At 44.7% G+C, this 24,353-nt stretch overlaps 1 protein-coding gene across 1 annotated transcript in view; it reads left to right on the forward strand.

Annotated features, from left to right (window-relative positions):
* The window catches only part of LOC124719815, an 80,724-nt gene extending 60,293 nt beyond the window's left edge, over positions 1 to 20,431 (forward strand). The window contains exons 6-8 of the mRNA XM_047245005.1: positions 7,592 to 7,800; positions 17,442 to 17,720; positions 20,274 to 20,431. Of these exons, the coding sequence (XP_047100961.1) occupies positions 7,592 to 7,800; positions 17,442 to 17,720; positions 20,274 to 20,431 (646 nt within the window). The remainder of the gene's footprint in view (positions 1 to 7,591; positions 7,801 to 17,441; positions 17,721 to 20,273) is intronic.
* Positions 20,432 to 24,353: the final 3,922 nt, after the last annotated feature.

The raw sequence follows: 24,353 nt of genomic DNA on the forward strand, positions 1-24,353 counted from the left end.
AAGCGGTTGGTAGGGGTGTCACTTTGGGATGAGTGTGTCTGGGAAATGGACTAGGTCTTCTGAAACGAAGGTGATCAACCGACCTCCACAGTTAAGTTCATCATGAGAATTGATGTGGATAAACAGCTGTGGAGAGGCAGTGGTCAGTGTGAGGAACGAAATTATGTGCTATAGGATGATGACAGAGACAGGCAGTAGTACAGATCACGGCCAGGGTGGTAAAATACATACTCAGGATAAAGTATTATGCAGGATGATTGAACATGATTTGTAGCCAACTGGAGCTGTTTATGAGGAACGGTATTGTTACTCCACAATGTTTATTGTGAGGGGATTTTTGGTTTGCTACTCCACATCTGTCATCAGAATTGTGAGTGGGTTACTGGATCACTGTGTACGGACACATGCAGATAGTGTGACGGGATAAAACTATCGATATTGTGTCAGGCAGTGGGAATGAAGGTAACAGTGGTTGGGAAGGTGAACTGAAAATCGGAGATGGGTAGATTTCAAGACAGGGGTGCACTACACAAAGGTAGCAGCTAATCGGATAGCAGAGTACTTGTGGAGTGCACATGGGGGGTTTCAGGCTAGCCGGTAGTTTGAGGTACTCTCATGAACACTCGCCAGTTGGTACACATTTAGGAAATCAGATAGCTTCCAGAGTAAAGTTAGTTTGACTCTGAAACTATTATCAGTCAACTGTCGAAGTATTTTAACATAGTTCCCAAATTTACTCTCCTCCATGAACGTTCTCAGCCTCAAATTATTCTTGAATTGAGACCCAAAGTAAAAAAACTCTGATATATTTAGCGAGTCTTGGAATGTTTATCGGAAAGACATATTCGACGCCGTAGGAGGGGAAGTGTTCATTGCAGTTCAAAAAAAATATTCTCTTTACTGAGGTTGAATTTGAGTGCAATAGGGAAGTTACGTGGTCGCACATAACAGGACAAGGTGAAACCATATCAGTTGTTGGATGTTTTTACCACGCACCCGACTCCGCTGGGACGGATGTGGAGCCATTCAAAGAAGGTAAATAGTCAGCATTGCATTAATATCCAGATCACGCGACACTAGCTGGCGGTGACCTTAACATACCGAGTATAGACTGGGACGTCTATGGATTCACTGCAGGTCATGCAGAAAGACAGTCTTGTGAAGGACTTTTGAACACGTTTTCCGAAAACTGTGTTGAGCAGCTAGTTCGGCAGCCAGCACAAACAGGCAGGACCTTATCGATGGCGTCAGCATAGAGATGGGGATTAGTGATCATGATGTTATCATAGCGACTATGGTTACGAAAGTCAGTACATCAGTCAAGAACACTAGGAGAGTTGATATGGAGTTGTCAGCGTCTCACTTAGACAATAAAATACAATCATTTAATTCCAGAATTATGGCCATAGAGGAATTATAGCTAAAGTTTAAAGAGACTGTAAATCGTGATCCGGAAAAGTATGCGCCTACTAAGTGGATCAAGGGCGGAAAAGACTCATCGTGCTTTAATAACAAATTTCGGAAAATGCTGAGGAAGGAAAGGCTGTTACATTCTCGGTTCAAAAGAGAACGCGCAAATGAGGACAGCAAGATTTGTAGACATTCGTGCGTCTGTGAAAAGATCATACAACAGCTACCACCGGAGAACCGGAAAAAGTTTTGCTCCTCTGCAAAATCGTTAAGCGGATCCAACGCTTCTATTCAGTCACACGTTGACCAGTCTGCTTTGGCGCTAGAATATTCCAAAAGGAAGCCCGAAGTTAAAAATTCCTCGTTTAAGAAATCGTTCACGTGGGAGAATGGTACAGACGTGCCGTCGTTTGACCATCGCACAGAGTCCCGTATGGAAATCATAGTAATGAGTACCCCTGGCGTAGAGAAACAGCTGAAAATAAATAAGTGGCAATGCCTAGATGGAATGCCAGTTTGGTTTTACAAAGAGTAGTGTACGGCATTGGCCCCTTACTTAGCTTGCATTTACCGCGAATCTTGCGATCAGCGCTAAGAACCAAGCGAGTGGAAAAAATTGCAAGTGACTCTAGTGTATAAGAAAGGTAAAAGAACAGACCCACAAAATTAAAGACCAATATCCCTAACACCTGTCTGCTGCAGAATCCTTGAACATATTCTCAGTTCGGACATTATCAACTTTCTTCAGACTAAGGAGCTTGTGTGCACAAATCAACACGGTTTTGGTAAGCATCGCTTCTGTGAAACTCACCTTTTCCTTTTCTCGCATGATGCACTGAGAGCTACGGATGAAGGGCAACTGGCAGATTCCATATTTCTAGATTTCTCGAAAGCATTTGACACGGTGTCCCATTGCGGGGTGATAACGGAAGAACGAGCACATGGAATAAGTTGAGTGACTGCAGGTTGACACAAGATGACGTCGACAAAATTTCTAGTTGGTGTGATGAATGGCAGGTGGCTCTTGCTGTAGAAGAAAGCAAAAACGAACCCGTAATATCCGGATACGGCATTCCAAGTGTCCTGCTTACCACAGTCACTTCGTTTAAATATCTGGGCGTAATGTTGCGAAGCGAGATGAAATGGAATAAACGTGTGAGGATTCTGGTAGGAAAGGCGAACGGTTGACTTGGGTTTATTGGGAGAGTTTTGTGAAAGAGTGGTTCGTGTGTAAGGGAGACCCCGTATAGGACGCCAGAGCGACTTCTTGTTCAGCATTGCTCGACTCTTTGGGATCTGCACCAGGTCGGATAGAAAGAAGTCATCGAAATACTTCAGGGGGAGCAGGTAGATTTCTTACCGGAGTTTCGATCAGCATGCAAGTGTTACGTATATGCTTCGGGAGCTCAGCAGGGAATTGTTGGAGGGAAGAAGACACTCATTTCGAAGAAAACAACTGAGAAAGTTTAGAGAATCGGCACTTGAAGCTGGCTGCAGAACGATCCTAATGACGCCAGCATACATTTCTGGTAGGGACCACGAAGACAAGATACGAGGAATTACGGCTCCTAAGGAGGCATATAGGAAGGCGTCTGTCCCTCGCTCTGTCAGCGAGCGGAACAGGAAAGGAAACGACTAGTTGTGGAACAGGGTACCCTCCGCCACGCACCGCACGGTGGCTTGCGGATTATGTACGTAGATGTAGATACAAAGGACGATAGTTGAGAGGAATTATTAGTTTCATGTCCGTAAATTTAGTGAAATCATTTTTGGCTTGGTTTCATTTTGAATCGTGAGGTTTTATCTATTCTATTTCATTTGTTTGGTCTTATGACTGCATGCATGAGGCTTGTGGTGTAATAGGTGGCCCCATTTGTGTGTAGATAAGGACATTGACAGGAGTTTATGACGACGGTGACGAAGCTACAGTGGTGGTGGATGTGGTTGGAACTTCCTGCACCGGCAGTGGTGGGGGCGTTGGGGCGGGCCGCGGTTTGGCACTGGCGACGGTGTTGGCGACAGAGGCAGCGACGCTGCTGGAGAGGGAGTCGACGGTGGCGCAGGTGGCGGCGACGGTGGTGGAGCATTTGACGGAGGCAGTGGCGAAGGAGCTGCCAGACTACGGCCCTCTGTGAGTGGTGAAGCAATGAAGACGACGACGAAGGGTGGGAGATGATCGGCGAAGAACCACTGGGAGAGTCCAGGTGAGAGCTGAGGTGCTGGCGAAGTATAGTGGGGCGTGTCAGTAAAACGGAGGATATACTTCGTACTGGAAATTTTGGTTCACATGAGTAAAGCGAGTCAGTGAATATACTCCAGCCGAGAATGTGCTCATCGCGAGTAAAAGGGTGAGGGATGTTGCTCAAAACAAAGAACGTTCTCCGATTTCGTGTGAACAAAACTAGAGGAGCTTCTCACAACCGGAAAATATTGAAGCGAGATCTGTAGCATTCTTCGGGCTGAGTAAGTTCTGTTAAGTTTTACCTACATTTTGCCAATGATGGCAGAATTCATATTGCTTGGGAGGCAGAAAAAGAAATATATAGCCCAACGAAGTGCTGAATTGAGGAGCTGTAGAAGTTTATATCGCTTTGACAATAATACCATTATCTGCGGACGACCTCTCAAAAGAAGTGAAAATTGAAATATTTTTATTGCTATTTAGTAGACCCAAGTTTTCAGACTGACGTACGAGAACATTTAGCTGTAGGCCTACACCAAACAACCGTGTCGCTGACATTTCGAGACGTTCACCTTCATGTCTTCTCACAGCATAAGTCTTATATAGTGTGATGTTAGAAATAAGTAGGGTTACCAGAAAAATTAATCTGGTTTATTGCAAACCTAGCGACCTGTTACTCGTAAGGAACGCATGGTTGGGCGCTTATGTGCTTGCCACGCGAGCAGACAGTTGTGCGCCGTATTTAGCCAAAATTATCTCGTGTTGGAGAACTGTGACAGAGTTCCGATTTGGTGTCATTTAATCTTATGATTTCGTTCGCATAATGTGTTCACCGAACATCTATAACTGAAAAGTTTTCCACATGTTGTAAATTCCGTAACATCGCAAGTGAATACATTTTCGTAAACTGTACGTAGTTGTCTTAATAATTTGTTGCCTCACATAAAATAAACAAAATGAAACGTAGTGCAACTCTGCCTGAACACACTGATGCCTGTTCCAGACATGTCGCCCGTTTGAGCGAGCTGAATGACACGTGACACTGCGCGTGCTTTCTGTGCCGGACCAGGCAGACCACACACACCGAGAACTCCGCAGGGAGCAGAGGTAGTGAGAATAAGGAACACTCTCGTCACAGATTATGGCTTCGAATGTTTTGCTCGTAAGAGCTTTCTCAGAGGATGTCCTTTTGCTCCGAGAATCTTCTCCGGAGAACGTCGTCTTGTTTATTCATACGACCCAGCGTGTTTACCTTCTGTTGGATGTCAGTACAAAGTCGAAAACCGGAGATGCAAGAGGGGGGGGGGGGTCACAGAGCTCCAGCGGCAGTGGTGCAGCTTAGGTACCGCCCTCCTAGTTCAGGCAGCGCACCATTTCGTGTCTCTTCTGTAGTTCACGAATCGCCATTTACAGTCGGTCATTTCTAAATTCCTCCACTTCATTACTGGACTCGCATGATACCTTTAGTAACGGCTCCAGCACTACAGGCCAAAGCCGCCTATAGCACACTGCCCTTGCCTCTGTACCCTAATTGACGACGATTGCCTTCCGTGGTAGCGGCCTGCCTCGCTCATCGACACTCCACGTCCCTGTGGCGAGTATTGATTGCGTCTTCTGTGGATTCGCCACTCTGTGTGCCAACGCACGTTCCCCCAAAATGAATAAGGCAGTCAGTTTTGTAGTATTACTGCTGTGTAGTACATAGGCAAATTGTCCAGAAGTTTCCGGGCTTTCTTTATCATTTTAGTGGAGATTGTATGTTCACCTCAAATGGTTCAAATGGCTCTGAGCAGTATGGAACTTAACATCTGAGGTCATCTGTCCCCTAGAACTTAGAACTACTTAAACCTAACTAACCTAAGGACATCACACACATCCATGCCAGAGGCAGGATTCGAACCTGCGACCGTAGCAGCTGCGCGGTTCCAGACTGAAGCGGTTAGAACCGCTCGGCCACACCGGCCGTATGTTTACCTCCGTCCTCCACTTAAATACTTTCTTTGGTCGCCTTATGAAATGAACGGTTCCATAGCGTTAAAAACAGCCCTTTCCCGAAATTCTTTGCCAAAAAAATCTCAGTATAATGATTATTCAGATCATTGTCAGTATGCATCCACTTCCTGGATCTGTGGCATGCAAACGATACATTTTATCACGGCACGGATTCTGAGTCCCAGCTTGTCAGTGGAGTAGGTGTGGTACTGTACCTCCAAGCAGAACAGCGTGCTGGTGTACGTAGCGTGGAAATGATTTGCGAGCCTTAGCACCATGGCACCACATGTCTTATGGGAGGGACAGCTTTCCGGTCAAACTGGGGACCCAGACATCACACGGAACTCGTTATGATGCAGCTTCATACTTTAATTGACAACGTCGTTGTCAAGTAACAGTGATAACCAAGGACCATACTACAAGGAGTACAGAGAGTAATGATTGTTCTGCATTGTATCTCGCAGTATGGAAACTTTCCATCGTTGATGGGCTATAGGGAATGCAGTCGTGGATTAATCAGGAAAAAAATTGCCTCATACCCGATTCTGAGGGCTCCATTCTCATCATAAGATGTACCTGACACAGATGCATCGAATCGATGTACGGAACACTGACCTTAGGACAAAGTTTTACGGCCAACAATTTCTGCATGATAATTTCTACTGCCAAACGAGAGACCCGCACCAACCACTCACGAAACGAGACCGAGCGAATGCTTCAGAGCCAAGTAAACAAACATTTGTATGCAATAGTCAAGCGTCATTTTGTCAAGTTTTTCGTCAGCAGACATGTACTACTGCACGTCAGGCACACAAGTGTGAGATGGTGGGATGCACACTGCCGGATGTAAGCGGAAACATTATGAAAATGCCACAATTGGTAAGGGTATAATGAGTAAAGTAAAACACGTATTGTGAAATAAAAACACATGTTTGGTATTGGCAAAGACGGATGTGAAATAGTTTAACTCATCGTATCGCGCTGTCCTTAGCCGTTGGATTAGGTGGAAAGGACTGAATAAGTGGACCTGCTTGACGGTACATTCACGTTTGTCCATTGAACTCATCTTCCTGTGTCATACAGTCTTTACGGAAAATTATCGCAGATGTCACATCACCTAATGCAGATAGGAAACTCCCTGGCAAGTCGGATCCCCGACGTTTCAAGTGACTGCACTCGCCACTACAGAGTGAGGATTCGCCCAGGAAGCAACTCCCGAGGCCTCTGGTCACTGCAGTGCCCATCCTTCCGGGAGCGCTGGTCCCGCCAGCCGTGCAGGGGAGCTTCTGTGACGGCTGGAAGGCAGCGGCTGAGGTACTGGCGGAAGTAAGGCCGTGACGGCGGCTCTCGGTTCGTGCCTGCCCAGCTCGATGTGTATTATAAGGACGTCATATTCGCCATTGACTATAAAAATTGTTTTACAATTGCAGTTTCGGACTTTTGAGCCATTTTCAAGTGGTAATGTGGAAGATTTTGCTTCAGCTCGTGACAGACATGTCTACATGTCAGCGTCTAAAATCATCTATAGCAAATTTGAACAAGTCATTCATATCCTTAACATAAATATCCCATGTTCACTCTCTTGCAATGCATACGAAATTCTTCTTTAAAGAAAAGAGGTATTCTGCGGCAAGCGCTGCAGCTCTGCTGTTTGATGTGCCTGAAACCAGTCAAAACGATATAGCAGCACAAAACGGAGTGGATGACCTGCAAGAAATAGTTATAATCGGTGTCTCACTCAAGTGCTCCGAAATCTAAAGATGAAATCTCGATGCGCTAAAATGCTAACAAGACCAATGGATTTGCGATTGTTTGCTGTGTTACTATGCATCCTTTAAAGAATGAAAAAGTTCCAGCTTTGTGCCCCAGTCTGGCACACAGTACTCATCTGCCAGGAAGTTTCTAATCCACTGCTGAGTGGAAATCCGCTCTGGATACTTGTACGTCCTTGCATAAACTATACATGCTAGGTTTTCAACTTTTAACCTGGCAGCTTGTGTGCTACAGGCGGCCGCTGTTGAGTGAACGCCTGCTGCGCTATCAGCCGTGGAGCTTCTCCTCTGACAACGACTTCAGTGCGCTGTGCAAGGAGCGGCAGCCAGAGGCGTCGCAAATGTTCAGTCTCGCTGAAGAACTGTCCGCCCTCCATCGTGTCTACTGGGTCACTGCAGCTGACTACATCGATTCATTCTACGATGATGGTTTCAAGATTGTAGGTAAGTTTAATACTGGGACCCGGCCACTTCATGGCTATGCGCTGACAACTGTTCAGTTGTTCGAGGAATGAGATTCAAATATCCTTCTGAATATATGTTTTTAGCTCTTGCGTGATTTTGCACGCCACGCATCATCTCTGGTGCTCTTTCCAAAGTCAGTTTTTCGATTCCTTGGCAACTCTCCGTCTGGATCTATGTCAAGCTAGTTACTTCATTTCGATGTATTATTGACTTCTTCATTATGCAGGGACTAAAAAAGACTACGTACACAAAATTTTGGAGTGTTTAGAGAAGATTAAAAAGAACAAATTTTATGTGACACAAATGTCACAAGTGCGATGTTTTAGAGACGTTACTCAAGTGCCAGCTGGGCGCTAACGATTGTGTAACACACTCGAAACAAGTGGTGTGTGTCACAAATTATGTTTGCAGCCTCAGCCTAACAGGCGACCACCTCACCTGGGGTGTCCGCCAGTGTCTGGTACACTGAACAACTCGTCTCCCTCCCGTAGGAGGCACGCAACACCTCTAAAACAGTGCCCATCCCACAGCACTTTGAACACCGTCTCTGAACGCCAGTGCAGATAAGACCCTCATACATGCGCGACACGTGCCTCATATAAAAAAGTGTTCCTTTTTATCTTCTATAAACACTCTAAAATTCTGTACATGTAGTTTCTTCAGACCTAGTCTAAGGCTTTTTAAAAATGGCGAATGGTCTCTGCAACATAACGGCTACAGACAAGCTAATTTTCTGTCAATACTGTAACTGGTGTAGTGTTCTACATTTATCATCTATGATCCTAGCACGATACTGTTCGTATTTACTAATTTTCTTTGACGAACAATATTTCGATTTGTAACTGAACAGTTAATTGTATCAGATACACTGTTAATATTATCCTTAGAAGTATTAATACTATGAACTGTAGTAGGACTGAGGAAACACAGCTATCGCACCTGTCTGCTAAACAACTCTATTTGTTCGAATCACTATATTTTTTAAATTTATTATTTTATTCTCGTTGCTGGTCTTTATCTCTTACTCGATCATCTATCTATCGTGCACCAGACATAAAACGAGTTGTAATCGTTTAATTCTCTCTTTGTACCTCCCTTATAGCTACTTGTTCGGTAGGGAGTAACTCCATTTAAATGAGAGGAAGGGAGGACAGTGGGCTTGTGCTCTCTCAGCGGAAAAATTATTTATGCCTGACGTTGTCACTCTTGACCGCCTCAGGCAATCGAGCTTGCAGGGTTTTCATTGGTAGTAAGCCGACAAATTAAGAAACTAAGGTGGTCGAAAAGGGTTACAACAGATAAGGGAGTAAGTTATCATAAGAATATCCGTATATTAGAACCAGGAACTGTAATACTGAGAAAAAAGGCCTTTCCAAAATTTCGGCTGTCGCCGATAATTTACTGCAGACAACCATAAGAATAATACTGGCACATAAAAGGAAATACGCATTGTTACAAAGTTACCAAAGAAGCAGACTCTTACCCCACCTGTTGCTAGACTGAGCTGCACTCTGCAGCATGTCTATAATTATGACTGAAACTGTTATGGACACCGAGAACAAACGTGTGAGCTGTAGTTGATGTTTCAATTCCTCACGAATGGCGACAAGATATTAAAGAATGAGCAGCGACAAAACCTTACAGAGTTGTGGACCACTAGCTGTTTGTCTGGAAGCTAACTTTAAGCCCGACATTGAAGATATCTTCAGGGGCCGGCCGGTGTGGCCGTACAGTTCTAGGCGTCTGGAACCGCGTGACCGCTACGGTCGCAGGTTCGAATCCTGCCCCGGGCATGGATGTGTGTGATGTCCTTAGGTTAGTTAGGTTTCAATAGTTCTAAGCTCTAGGGGACTGATGACCTCAGATGTTAAGCCCCATCGTGCTCAGAGCCATTTTATCTTCAGGGGAAAGTTGTCGTGATAATCCAGAGAGATGGGAGAGGTCGTGGCAGTTCGGTCGAGATAGGGAGGGGGAGGGGGGGAGAGAGGGAGAGAGAGAGAGAAGAAACGGGTGCGAATCTCTTCTGAGCACGTGGCGATGTTGTAGATGGCTTGCGACATCCAGCAGGCTGCTACAACGGCCCTGTCTGAAAGAGTTGCCCTCGCCACTATTAAAACCGTGGCGCTTCTCTACCGGCTTCTTTACGCATCACTGTCCAGCAGAACTAGATGCTTGCCCACAACAGACCAACGAGATCTTCATCACTCACATGTTATCTCAATGCTACAACTATACTTTAATGAAAATTGTTACAGTCACGTAACACAGTCCCAGTCATTCTACACTCCACAAAGCACAGATAATTGCTACAACATACAATCAGATGGTACTGCCAATAGGTGCTTGTGAGACATCCTCATAGCAGCACCTCATTCTGCAGACCAGAAACCCTGGGATTGGTGATCCACATGAACAAAAACACTGCCACATTTTCCATAAACTGAACAATCTATTGAAAAAGGATTCATTCTCCTCTCATCCATAACAACCACACGTTACCAAACAACCTCAACAACCCAGACTCAGTGTTCATATCTCAAAGATATACTCACTGTATCTAATGACTGCTCGACAATTCGGTACATATTTTTTAATGACTGCTCGACAATTCGGTACATACAATGTCACACAAATACGACCACCATATCTCTTGGTCCCAGTTTAAAATACCTGTCTATAACGCCACAAATCGAATTAAATATAGCATTTACAACACAAGACTATAAAGCCACACATTTTGTGAGCGTGTGGGCTGGTGCTATTCTGTCATTCTGCGCAACAGATTATTCTGAGATGTACCCTTTACCCTTTGGCACCTGCAAGATGCAATTTCCACCCCCACACTACTACAGAAGTCAGACGGACACTCCTAACGTTCTAAAGAGAAATGCCTGAAAGACTTTCAGCAATAAATACCTTCTGGAGTCGTCCACTGTAAGGAAATGACACAAAAATTCACAAAATGTGTTACGTAACTAGTGGGATACTTGGGTACTGGAGTAGTGTTAGTTAGCATAAGAAAAACATGAAAGTAACGAAAATTATTATTTATTTTGCAAAAATTCTGAGAAATCACAATAGCACTTTTAGTTATGAATTGAACACATTATTTGTGGGTTCTTTCAGAATGTGAAGTTACCTCTTAAGGATAGGATTCGGTAATGAAATTTCTATACAAAGTTTAAGATTGTTATTGACTTGGCAGAATGTCTGAGAGCCGCACCTACTCAGCTTGAATAATTATCACTTAGAATGTTGCTAGGTACTGTCAAGGCTGTCACATGTGAAATGCAGTGAAGGGTACTGTTGTGGAGGAAATGTGGGGGTCGCAAGAGCTGTAGCTGTGATGACTGCTGTCTGCGCTGCTCGCTGCCGACAAATAAGATAACTCTCGTTCTATCTGGATTGACCTTCGCCAATCAAACTCTCCCTACGCCTTGATGAAGTCAAGGACTCCTATTCGCCCCTAGTCTATTGGTGTGGTACACCGATCAGATAACCAGTCCACCACGATGCCACTCAAAAATTCGCTCGCAGGCGTTTAACTATTACTCAGTCCGTTCACACCACACAATAAGTGTGGCGGCCAACACAGTGAACAAAGCTTAATCGCAAGGACTCAATATACAGTTGCACTTCGATTGGCTCTCGACAGAGATGCTCTCCCAGTGAAGTACTGAGAAGAGACTTGTTCCTCACTCTTTGAGTACATGTATGAGCGCGCACGCTCTCGTTACGTGTTCTCGCTCCAAGAGCGGCAACGGAACGGCCCCTCTGCACACCAGACGTGAAGGGGTATATCTTTCGATCTCTTCCATTACTCCTTCAGCTCAAGGCGTCAGAAATATCGTCTGCCAATCAGCATTGCTCTTCTAGGGAGAATGACGCTTTGTTTAAGGCGATCCATCCGAAAATCTGTAGTATCGGTGTTTGGCGTTTGCTGCCTCTCTGTGAAAATCTCTGAAACTGCGTGCTATGTGTAAAGAATGCGTAGGCTAACCACTCCCACACAATGTAGCGGAATTTGCTTTTAAGGCGAACACGGGTTCGTCCTTTCACTCGGGCTAACGCTGTCTGCTCTACAGGCGGCGGTCACTGGCCGACGTAGATAGCTTGGGACCGGCCTCCTGGGGTGCAGTTGCCTCTCTCGAGCTACATGATCCTGTGACCGTTGTGTCTGAAATGTATGTGTGTACGCTAGCCTCGAATATTTCAACCACGGTGCGCACTTGCGATTTATTAGTTATTTGCATATCGCTTACATGAATTCATACAATACTGACTTTATCTTATCGAGTTTGGGCTCGAATGAAGCGCCTTGATGTGCAGAATATGATTGTGAGGGCGGAATATGTAAGCAATGAAGGAGACCATGACGTCTTACAATTTCAGGAAATTCTTATGAGAGGCTGCTCATGACACCATTACTTTCGACCTCCTTCAAAAAAACAACTCTTATTTCCTACTAGCTCTAGTCAAGTTGTGTGATATCATACTGTATGCAAGTTTATATCCCACAGCACACCTATGATTTAAGGGTAGCGTCTTTGTATACTAATCAAAACGTCATGGGACCTAGGTTCGAACCTCGCTACTGCTAAAATTTAGGATAAAAATCATCAGTAATGATGGATGGGCGGATAGAGCTTCAAGGCACTTTTTTCCCCTCCTCCTAAAACCGTGAAGAGTCAGCAGTGCTCAAAGGCATGAGAATGCAGAAGGTAATGGGAACCACTGGTGTCTGTCCACAGGACATGTGGCCTATAATTGAAAAGTGGTATGATGACTTCTCCACTGGCGAAATATTCCGCAATAGTCGCACATTCGGATCTCTGGGGGGAAACTGGCAAGAGCCAGGTGTCCCAATGAATTATGTTTACTGTATAGCTCCTTGTCTGGCACACCATGCTTCTTTTGTTACTGTAAATCTTACTCAACAGCATATCTCCATCTGCCTCGATAACTTCACCTCTCGGTGTAGCCTCTGCTACATCAAAATCACTTATGTTAAAAACCCAAGGAATTACTACAATAAATACCACCAATCATTTCTCTCTCCCTAACTTCCACCATGGCACACATAAACATGACTGTGTGGTGGTACACTCTTCAAAGGTAAGCTGGTTCGAATCCAGGTGATGGAAGAAATTTGCATTGCTGGTATTTCTCTAGTAATGGGAGGGGGAATTGTAGCATACAGTTTCTCATCACCAGACCTCGTGTCAGTGTTCTACATTACATTACCTCTCCTCAGTGTATCATGATACACTGATGCCTGTGACACTGATGAGGGTGACACATGTGGTGTCGACGATAATCGCCTGCAGCAAATTGTCAATCGACCACCGCAGAGATGCTGTACACGTAAGCAGCATCGCCACCGCCTATGAGAAAGAAGTAGTAAGCCACTCCTCCTGTAGCTTCGAGGCGCCACACACGACAAGTATTTCCAGCTCTGCCAGTGCCTGGTACGAGTTCTGCCAGAGTCCAGCCTGAGTTCTGTTCTGTCTACGAGGGTATCAACAGTTCCATGACGACTGCAGAGAAGCGACGAATTTCTGCCTTCAGAGTGCAGTGTCGGCGTAACGTCACTCATTCAAGCCTAGGCCAAGCATGCACGTACAGAGAGTCGAGGGCCAACAACAGACACATATTTGACACAGTTGTAGTAAACGTTCAGTGCCCATCATGTGCAGACTTGCACTGTAACACCGCTCAGTGTTTTCAGCAGCTCCTGTGTATTTGGACCCCAATTAATACCACACGTGCTCCCGCAGTCACAGTCGCGAGGAGCTAAAGATAAGTGTATTGCTTTCCAAACAATAAGGCGTTCTGATGATTGACTGTTTCATTTATCTACTTGTAAATTTATTAAAAGCATGACACAACATGTGTGTCAGATGTAGATGTTAAGCTCTTAACGCGTCCATTACAGAGATAACTCCGAGTCACAGTTCTCTCACAATGCAAGGACAGTGCCCAATTACGTGGAGGAAGATAAGCGCTTGCAGTAAGGCGGTGGACCTGTTGCTACATTCCTCTCTGCTGACATGGGCAGAGGACTCTCACTTTCTCATATCTTGGAATAATCACGCATCCCCAGCTTGCAACAAACTCAAATTAAGAAGACAGGAGGAAACTCTACAATGTGGGGATTCCATCATTCAGCCATCCTCTGTACTTGGGTAAAACCCACTGAACAAGGCGATGCTGTGGTAAGCTGTTGGCTCCAAACTTGATTTTCGACCATATTTAGTTTCTCTGCGATGTCCCTACGCAGCTTAAGGGGAATGACACGACGGTTCCTATGGATGGACGCAGCTGTCCTGCTTCCCCATTCTTCCCAATTCTGGGTTATGCTCTAATAGCTGTTTCACCAACAGGACGTTAACCCCTGATCTTATTTCTTCCTTCGTCTTTTCAAAAGCCTTAGTGGCCCCAATGTTACTTTCGCCAATGTAGCTTGGATCTCAAAAATTTACTATTCCTTACAGCCTTAGAACACCTTACACTCTGTATCATATTTGCCGTCTCAGACGCAACCTCTATCAGCTGATTACATTGCCCTCTCTTCTGAAGTTCCTCAGACTTTGTCACAAATTGTAAACGTTCCATAAACGTGGGGAGCAAAAGCAATTTTTCTCGCCTATCCTCTGGATACCTAGGCTTCTGGTGCGCCTATACCAACATGTCATATCCACCCTCCACTTGCCACCCTTCTGTATCCTATTCGAGCGGAACTTCAGCTGGCTGGTTCTTCCTGTTCCAGAATAGTATGTAGACACTTACTCCTCCAACCAGCTATAATCCTAGCGTCTACGCCTCTTCAATATGTAGATGATCCCGCTTCCAGCCTCCTGACCACTGTCATCCCTCCCTCACACCTCCCTCTACCCACATCAACTTGTCAATCATACTACCCAGCCCACTCCAACACCTTGAATACATACATCCTTTCTGGCCTGCACCTGCATCATACTGTATTACCCTCGTAGTAGTTATTGGGAACTGACTGCCAGTGACTTGCCAGAAGCACGAGCCTTATCTTCACCATAGCACCATCATCAGCTTCAATGTACATGTGTTTATGTAGAGACGCTATGGCTTTTATTTTTTTGAAACCTATCATTTTATTCATTCTCCCATAAAAGCTATACTGGCCTAACTTCGATAGGCTGAAGAGCAGCAAAGTGTCCGAAGCTTGCGCCCTACACGATAATGTGGTGGGAGTGGAATGAATAACAAAGAAAACGGAGTGTTTACGACAAAGTCGTGCATTCGGCCTTTCACAGAATGTGCCTGTGCATAAGAATCTTTCGGAGCTTATTCGTCTTACTGGGTCTACATTTGCGCTCAACACGCCAATGAACTATATACATTGGATGATGTGTAGCATATCAGTATCATTCTCCTTTGATTTGTACTCCGAACAGGAATAGTGCTCGAGGAAAACGACCATCAGGACTTCTCAGAATGCAGTAGGTAAAGCCGTCATCAAGCTGAAGCCTGGTTTGGTCACCACAGTGCTTCGCGAGCCATTGTCCTACTGCAGGTTGTGGTCACTCGCCGTCTTCCTACTTTTGAACTAACTTACCCAGTTAATAATTGTGGAACAAAGTTAATTATTGGGTCTCCGAACAATTCTACAGTTCCAAAATTTTCGATTTCCATAAATCAATGTCAGAGGTGAATGAAGAGATAAGTGACAGAAGGAATCTCGGGAGCAATGCCTGAATCCCAAATCTCTGGACTTGTAATCCCACATTGATCCACTCAGCAGCTGAGGCATATATGTCCCAATTGCATTTATTGCTGCATTATTATCATTACACAAGGTACGAGTGAGACGAAGTAATTACATTTTTCTGCTGGTTTTTGAATGTATGCAAACAGAGTATTAACAGCAAATCGTTCATTGTGGTAAAGGTACTTCCAAAATCGTCAGTCACTGTATTTTGTTGTGCTTTTTCTCGACAATCTCGTGCTAACGAAACAAACAGGTGACAAATATGCTCCATCACTTTTTTTTACGCTGCATGATGGGGTCACTGAGTTCAAGGAGGAAAGTGAAATATCACAAAGACAAGAAGTCAGCCTGCATCCTATTTCTTTGTACAGGACGCCTATGGAGTTATGTCAAAAGAGTATATTCTATATGGACGTAGTTAGATATAAAAACAAATACGTATCCAACGGATCAGTGTATGGACGATCACACCTTCCTCAGATATCTATGTGTCTCGCTGTCCCCCTTGCTTTATTGCGGATCGTTCTAGTAATTCTGCTTAGAAAGACTTCCTCAACACTTGTGTCAATTTTTCATTAATCTTTCAACGTTGAGCCACAAGAGGTTTTATTATTCTTCTTATTCAGTTATTTGCGTGGTAAGATCAAACGTTTGTCATGACGATTTCAAAAGGTTGTTGAGGTGGTAATGTTGGGATTTCGTGGTAACCATTTTAATGTGGCTTTAAATGCTGCAGAACCAAATAGAATCCGAGAATAAGTTGTTCATTAAGAAACCCACACATCTGAACAACAAAACGAGACTCAAGCTCCTTCCTTCCACAACCACACAAGATCCGTCACTGCCTTGTCATGGAGCTGAGATACTGAAAACTTCTGTTGTACGGAGAAACGGAAGTTCTCATTCATGCAAGCTTCAAAAGAATGTGGTCCTAACAGGTAATCTGATCACACAATGGCCCACATAAGGTGAGGTAGGTTCCTTTCCAACTCTTGCTGATAAAGGGTACTTTCCTTAGACAAGAAAACAATATTTTTCCTGAGCAAACAGTGGTATATGGCACATTTATAAGTAAACAACACTCTTGAGCGAGACATGGCACAAGTCGCCACAACGAAGTACGGTAGGTTACAAATCGTAGCTCCACACCACTGTCAGATAATTTAGTAACAAACATGGTCCTAAATCCTTTCGTATTCATATTTTTTCAGTGTGGTCGTACATTGTTGAAGAAGATGCTTTAAGTCGAACTGCTCTTTTGCAAATGGTTTTCATTGGAGACTGCTCACCTGGTTAAGAGTGGGTGACACACGTTTCCTCTCACTTTTTATTTCTTCCAATACGTGGCCTGTCTTTGAGACAGCCTGAAAATACAGGACATTTATCTCAATCAGGCATGGCTACTTTACGAGGTGGACTGAGGCAAATGGTCTCATCATGCGTTACATAGTTTTTCCTATCTGCGGATGTTCATGCACCCACAAATCGGCCACTAAACTCTCCTTTACAGGATGGATTCGGAACTCAAAGACTGCAGTGCTGAAACAAAAATATAATTCTGATAACATTGTTTTTATGCCTTCTTCAGTGCAGGACTATCAATAAAACCTATTTACTTCCTCATTTTTACTATGTCAAGAGCGATACAGGGACTTGTTGGACACCCTGAAGATGAAATAGACGTGCATAGTAACATGATATCTGTCTTTGTTAGTACTCTTACTTTGTGTTGTCATGCCGCCTTACATAGCTCTGGGTAACTGAACCTGGGTAATGTGGGTAAACAACGCCCAGGCTCGTCATCCAGAGAAGACTTTGGATTCAGCTGCCTGCAGTGTACGGCCACCACCTACTTGCTGTCGTTTTCTTGCAGACGAGGAGTGGCAGCTGGAGGACAGAAGCCACGATACGCTCTCCGTGAACACGGACTGCGTGCAGCTGTTGGTGAACGCCCTGGAGCACCCCACGTGTCCGCTGGAAGACCTGCCACTGGAAGCCTTGAAGCAGCGCGAGCAGTGCCGCGAGCAGCTGTGGGACGACGTGGTGCAGAGGTCGCCCCACATACCCGTCACCAGCTACCTGGCCTACACGCAGAGGATAAACGTCAACCTCTGTCTGCTGGCCTGGATGGCTGTCAACTCGTACGGCATTTGTCAGGACGTCCCGTTTAGTACGATACAGTCCGTGCACGATGCTCGCTGCTATTTCGATAGTCCCGACGATCAATCATGTCTGCAGTCGAACGCTACAGACGCCATCTGCTCTGTTTCCAGAGCTATTCTGTTGCTAAAGTGTCGCGACTTTTCCTCCATTAGGACTTCCTATAATTGTACGATCGCTGGTTTCGCAAATAAAATATTCCGTAATAGTAGCAGTGTACTGTATCAAAAGCTAACAGAAGAAACACTGAACTACAAAAACGGTTTAAACAACGCCACCTTGAAATACAAGGATTTCAAAGTCGACAGCTTGAAGCCTTTAGAAATCTCATTTATACTGGTAAATATCATTTTCCGTTTTTCGACTGTCGGAGTATACATGTACCTTCCCCAGTTACGTAATTTGCCTGGAAAGATATTCTTGTCCTTTCAGATCACGTGCATAACCCAGATCCTGTGTTCTGAGGTCGTGTATCGTATGGCAGGCGTCCCTGACTTACCTACAGCAGTGCTGATAGACAGCGCCCTCACACTTCTCAGCTGTTTCTGGCTGAACTCATTCTGCTACCAGATGTATGCTTGTGTTCGCCATCTCAGGCTTCCTAACCAGCTACTACCTGCTGAAGTAAGCCAGTTATTCCGTCGTGAGGTGCTGTGTGTGCTTATACCGTGGAGTACAGTATGTGTGGCAGCTGTTGCTTTGGAAAAGACGAGTAAATATTACCTTATCCACAGTCGCATAGTAGTCCTTGCAGGGATTTCAGTGTCTGTGGCATTCAACTTGGTTTGTCTCGGACTGATTGGATACATGTACCTACGTACTCGGTGCTCCATGCGGCAACTCAAAATTGTTGATAACAACAAATTTGCCTCAAAGAAGCAATGTCTTTTTATGTCAGTTAAGGCCATTATATTAAGCGGAATAGGAATTATCATTAGAATTGGGTTCCACCAGGCTCAGGGAATAGCGCAGTTTGTGTACTATATGCATCTAGTTACGATGCTGCAAGGACCAGTGCTCTTCGTCTGTTTCGTTTGCAATGGAACGACGCTCCCCATACTGAAGAACAGGATACTTCATTGGTGGAACCCAACCAACATCCATGCAGATCTAGAGCTGTGTTCCGCAGCCGAGAGAAATCTGGCCAGGAGAAACAATGAACAGTCTCCCTTTTCAGAATCCTCGCTGTAGCCTCCTTCAGTATTTTTCGCAAATAACTGTCTCCACACTACACTGCATTAAGCCCAGCAATAAAAATGGACTCTACCTGGTATGACAATATTAAATGTCATTAAATCTGATATCGTACAGCCAGTACTTCTCTTTCCTAACGTCTCCTTCATTTATAACTGTGTGCTTGTTTGTGAGTGGTAGCCTCTGTCTACCTATTCTAATGCACTGAGACTACTTACTAAAATTGTTGGGAAATGCTTTGTGTATACAATAGGCTGCGTCAATCACACGGCCTGTTGTATACAAGGAAAACGCAGCACGTTGTCGGAGGAGTTCCCGTTCGTCAGTGTCATCAACCGTGGCGATGGTGCATTTCTGGACACATGTTCGTAGGACGTTTTTTCTCCGGTTTCCTTCGAGGATCTGTCTTTGCAGTTTGCCGGTTTTATTAATGTATAATGTATGATATTAGTATATAACATTATGTCCGCAACAAGGAAATTTTCCATGTGTGTGTGAAAGATGTACTTTTACATGATTTGTAATTCAAGTACCATGACAAGAGACATTCAGATACTTATAAAATCAAAAGAGAGGGGCCAATGACTGAAGTGGTGTGTGCATGAAAGTGTAAATGGGTTTGTTGAGCTTATTAGTGGTTCGATTACATAGAGTGGCTCAAACAGGTATAGTAATGAAGTAACAGATGACTTGTTGTGTGAAATGTGGCTTGAAGTGAGCGCAAAATGTCGAATGACAGAGTTATATGAGATTAGCATTATTGGGTTTGTGAGACAAGATGGTGGTTTGTTAAGCTAGAGGTTTGTAAGGGTACTATGGCAGATGTTAAAAGTTAATGTTCCATGTGCCACTCTTGAGCAAGGAAGAACATTACTGAAAGGCGTATTTACAGGAACAGTACTGTGGAAGGACAAACTTGTGCCAGTACTGTGAGTCCTGGAAAACATGTGCCATAGTAGCTTCACTAGAAGCACACAGTACGCCGAAATTGTTGTGATTCGTAATCAATAGATGATCTCCCATTTGTTCAAATAAAACCTGAGAGAGCAAAGTAAAGGAGTGTCTGTGTGAATTTAGTATCCAGCCCAACTGAAAATCCTGTGATAAATAGAACTACGTGGAGTGATTTTCGTGAATTGTGAAAGTACAGCCATCATCGCCCACTTAGCAGGCACCCGCTGTGTTACCCGCGATTTTCGTACTGGACGCAGTGGAACCAGAGGTCGCAGCGCCACGAGGGAGGCAGGTGCCGGGTGCAGCCCGCCTGGCCGCAGGGGGGCGCCCGCAGCTCAACACATTCTGTGAAACCGTTTGACGAAGATATGCAGGCCGTGCGCCTCGATTCTGTCAGCGCAGCGCCAGGCCAACCCTGGCCCGGTCTGCGTGACGCCACAAGAGCGCGCCGCGGCCTTCTCTTTAGGTGGTGGCGGCCAGAGCCGACACGGGGCGCACTGGGGGCGTTTAGCGGCCCACCCTGACAAGCGTCCTGCACCACCGGGACACGCGTAAAGTCAGTCCGACACAGTGGTCGCCAGCCGAGCCTCGACCCGCTGGGAAGTATCGAACCTCATCGCTCCAAAGCCAGTAGTTAACGGCCCTCATGCTACCTACTTACCCCCAGGCAAGATCCCGAGTTCCGACCGCAGTACTGGGAACATTCACAGCCAAGTCCAGGAAATTACTTTCGACTGGCTGTACGAAATACACAGTTCTAACTCAACAGGATGACGGTCACTCAAAAAACATTACTCCCAGATTTGGATAACAAACTGAGATTATCGCTATCCAATTACCCCAGCCAAGTCAGTCTGAGTCGGAGGACCACTACCACTTAGCTAACATCACCGAGTTTTCCCTGAGCTACAATTCGCCGTAAACGCCCACACTAATTACTATGCAACATTCGCAGATAACGACAGGAAAGTTCTTAAGCGGTAATGGATGCGCGCAAACGAGAACGCGTTTGGAAACTCGTGAACACTGTACGTCGCGAAACAGAACTCCGCTCCAGAGCGCCCGGGACCCGCCACGTCGGCCACACGGGCGCCGACGGCCAGCTTTCGATTCCCCGAGCTCCGAGCCTCACCACGAAATCATTCTACACGTGGGCCTTTGAGCCAATCGGGAGCAGCAGAGGACTGCAAGCCCCACCACTGGCCACTCCCTGCTGCTGCTTACAGCCACTGCTGTCACGTTCTGGTCTTCAAAAAGGCGAAGTAGCGAGCAGATATGGGTGGTCGGGGAATCACCTGTTACAACCTTTGACTCGTGGGTTTCAAGCATTAACTTCTGCAACCGATATACCTATTAAGGGCTTTCCTCTGATATACCTGGAGACAAGCATTCTTGAACTGTTGTTACTTGTACGTAGTTGTTCGACAGCACACATGTTACTCAGACGATGTCCCCTGCAAAGTGCATCATGCGTAACTCGCGCCACTGTCGCCAATTGCAGCATTGTCAGAGCGACTCAAACTTGGGATCAGCAGTCTGCACAACCGCCACACTTTGAGACAGGGACGATCAACTCGCATCTGCCGAGGCTAAAGGCACAGAACTCAACGCTGACTGCGAGCGTTCTCAAGCAGGGCGTGGGGACTATGGATCGTCCTGTTTCCGATATGCAACAACAGTTTTCAGCGCACCAGACTGAAGTAGAGAACTCTGTCTCCACCAGATCTCCAGAAACGCAACGCTACGCGAACTAGCCGAAAACCCGGACAAAAATCCCGAAGTAAACAGGCAAAGCCGCCACAAACACGATACTCCAATTACAAAAAGTTTACACTCATCCAAATACATCTCTCGAAGAACAAGGTTTACAACTGGTTGGATGCAGATGGAATTAAAGCACATCTAACACAACTTATGGCACTTTAGCAAACCCTTCAATAAACTATAAACTAAGAAGGTGGCAAAGAAACCGCCAAATCATTGTAACCTGCACTAAAACAGTTGCCTGGGCCACCAAGTCGTTCACAAAAAAATCCGAAAAAATTTGCCAACATCACTACACACCCATCAGATATCGAAACCCGAGATAACAGTTTGAGTTACTTACCGATCTGAAGCAACAGTAGCAGAAATCACACCGCACGCCAAACACTAAGCAAAAGAGAAACCACACTGACTCACGCTCGCCTTTGTGATAACCAATTTTGACCGTGATACAACAAACGAAAAAACTGAAGGGGACCTAAAGGTACCGGGAAACTAAATCAAAATTCCCCGCTATTCCTTCCAGTCATCTATAGTTACAAACAACCAACTAACAACATACTTGTTCACCATTTAAGAATGCACTGTGTACCTCACAAGGTTGGACTATTTAAACACTACCTCCTCAATAACAGAAACGTCCATACTGCAACACTTTCCAATAAGACACGAAAAGCTGCGATATAAATTGAAATGTGAAGAACGGAGTCTAGCACATCCAATTTTTAATTGCAAAATAGACCCGAAACAAGAAGCACCAAAATGCAGGAGCTGCAACACTGATGATGTCAATAGTGATGAGAGTTGCAAAGAAAGACCAAAACAGCCTATCTCAGCAAACAAAACTGAAAACATTAGGCGCATTGATGAAACTATCACGGTCTTCGTCCAAGAATGTCACGAAAACAATCAAACGGAAAACATACTCTGAGTCTTCACTATAGCCCTTCGCAACAAGATATCTGAAAGAAGGGAAATAATAACAACAGCTTCTAAAAAGCTCCTACTACGTTCTTTGGCGAACACGGATCCACGTCTGTATCGCCATATCGATAGACAAGGAGGCCTATGCCCAACCTAGCCTGAGACACCAGGAAACAAGAATTAACCTTTACATTCAAGCCTAAGAAAGATATAGCCACTATCTGCATTGTCAACACACTGGGTTAAGCTCTAAAAACAAACTCCCTAAAGGCATAGTAAAAGAAAAAGAAGTTGGTATTATAGTCGCACCACATACCTCATGAGCAGGTAGAGAAATCAATCTAGATAAGTGTATCTGTCACCGACCTGATTAACCCAAACCAGACCGTAGTAGAAGCTAAGATAGATGCTTCAGCATCTTTCATATAAAACACCATAACGATGTATCCTGCCGAGGAACTGCCAACTGATCTCGTTAATTACATACCCTCATTTTGCCCAGCTAAAGGAACAGGAGACTCAGTGCTAGATCTACGATATTTTCTGCAAAATTGAACAAGAAAAACATTAAACTTGTTGTAGTCATTTTGAATCACGCCAGACTGAGAAATGACTCGTCGCCTTTTATCAATCACTATGGCACTTGTATCTTAGAACATATACTACGTACAACATAGCTACCCAGATTCTGAAGCTATACTGAATTTGGCGACTGCATATCTAACGAATACCTTCCATTTATTATATGAACTAGTGCTGTGAACCACAAAAATTAGGAAAAAACTTAAAACGATCATAAACTCACGAAATCGGATAGTCGAAAAATTCAGATTGATACGTTTTAACACAAAACCTAACGAATCAACTATTCAAACCACTCCTTATAACATATTGTAATCACCAAATACAAGTGGAAGCAATACAACCTGCTATACCTAAAACTACCCTAAGAAGAAAATAACATAACAAAGAGAAAGACTCCTGACGTACATAAGAAACAAAATTAAACAGTAGGGAAATTCTATAGACCATAGGCACTAACCAAATGCATATGCTACGATTGGTTTGAACGTTTTCAATGACCTAATAAGAAGAGAAACCCACCAAATGATGCGCGAGGTAATCACAAGAATTAGGTCCCACAATAGCAGTAGTTTTTGGAAAAAAGTTCCAACAGGTCATAGCACACCGTTTGCGAACAGCCATCCTTAATAGCAGATGAGAATGTCATTCATTACTGACGACCTCAAAGAAGTTCCTCAAAGTGCTAGAAAAACATTCACGGTCATCTATGGTATCCAAAATTCGATGAAACCGACGAAGAAATAATACTCGAAAATCCGAATGCAACCGCTTAACATCCACTACTTTATAAGACTGCCGAATATGAAATGGAAAGAAAGCAGCTCAGAGACTGGAGGCACTGGAAGATAACAAAGTAAATCACTCCTTTCACAAGACACCTGCCTCAAACACATCAGACGTTTCTTCATCGCGGCCATGAAACTGAAAATAGTCTCTCTAAAATAGAAGCAAGCTAAAATCAAGATGATTTCCCAACCCGAAAGACCAAAAAACAACACCAAATCATAGGTTACGGTGGTCTCAGTGACAGGGAAAGCTTTCGAGACAGACTAAAATTATTCAAGGAATAGAGCAACATAATCGCACAAGAACAAGCCGGGTTCAGCGGCAACCACAGCACAGGTGACCCGGTCCCAGGACTGAGCAGCAGAGCGACGCAGGCTGAACGCAACACGGCGGGCGCGACGCCGGCACGCTTTCTCGT

The sequence above is a fragment of the Schistocerca piceifrons genome, chromosome 11 (genome assembly GCF_021461385.2).
Source record: "Schistocerca piceifrons isolate TAMUIC-IGC-003096 chromosome 11, iqSchPice1.1, whole genome shotgun sequence".
NCBI classification, from domain to species: domain Eukaryota; kingdom Metazoa; phylum Arthropoda; class Insecta; order Orthoptera; family Acrididae; genus Schistocerca; species Schistocerca piceifrons.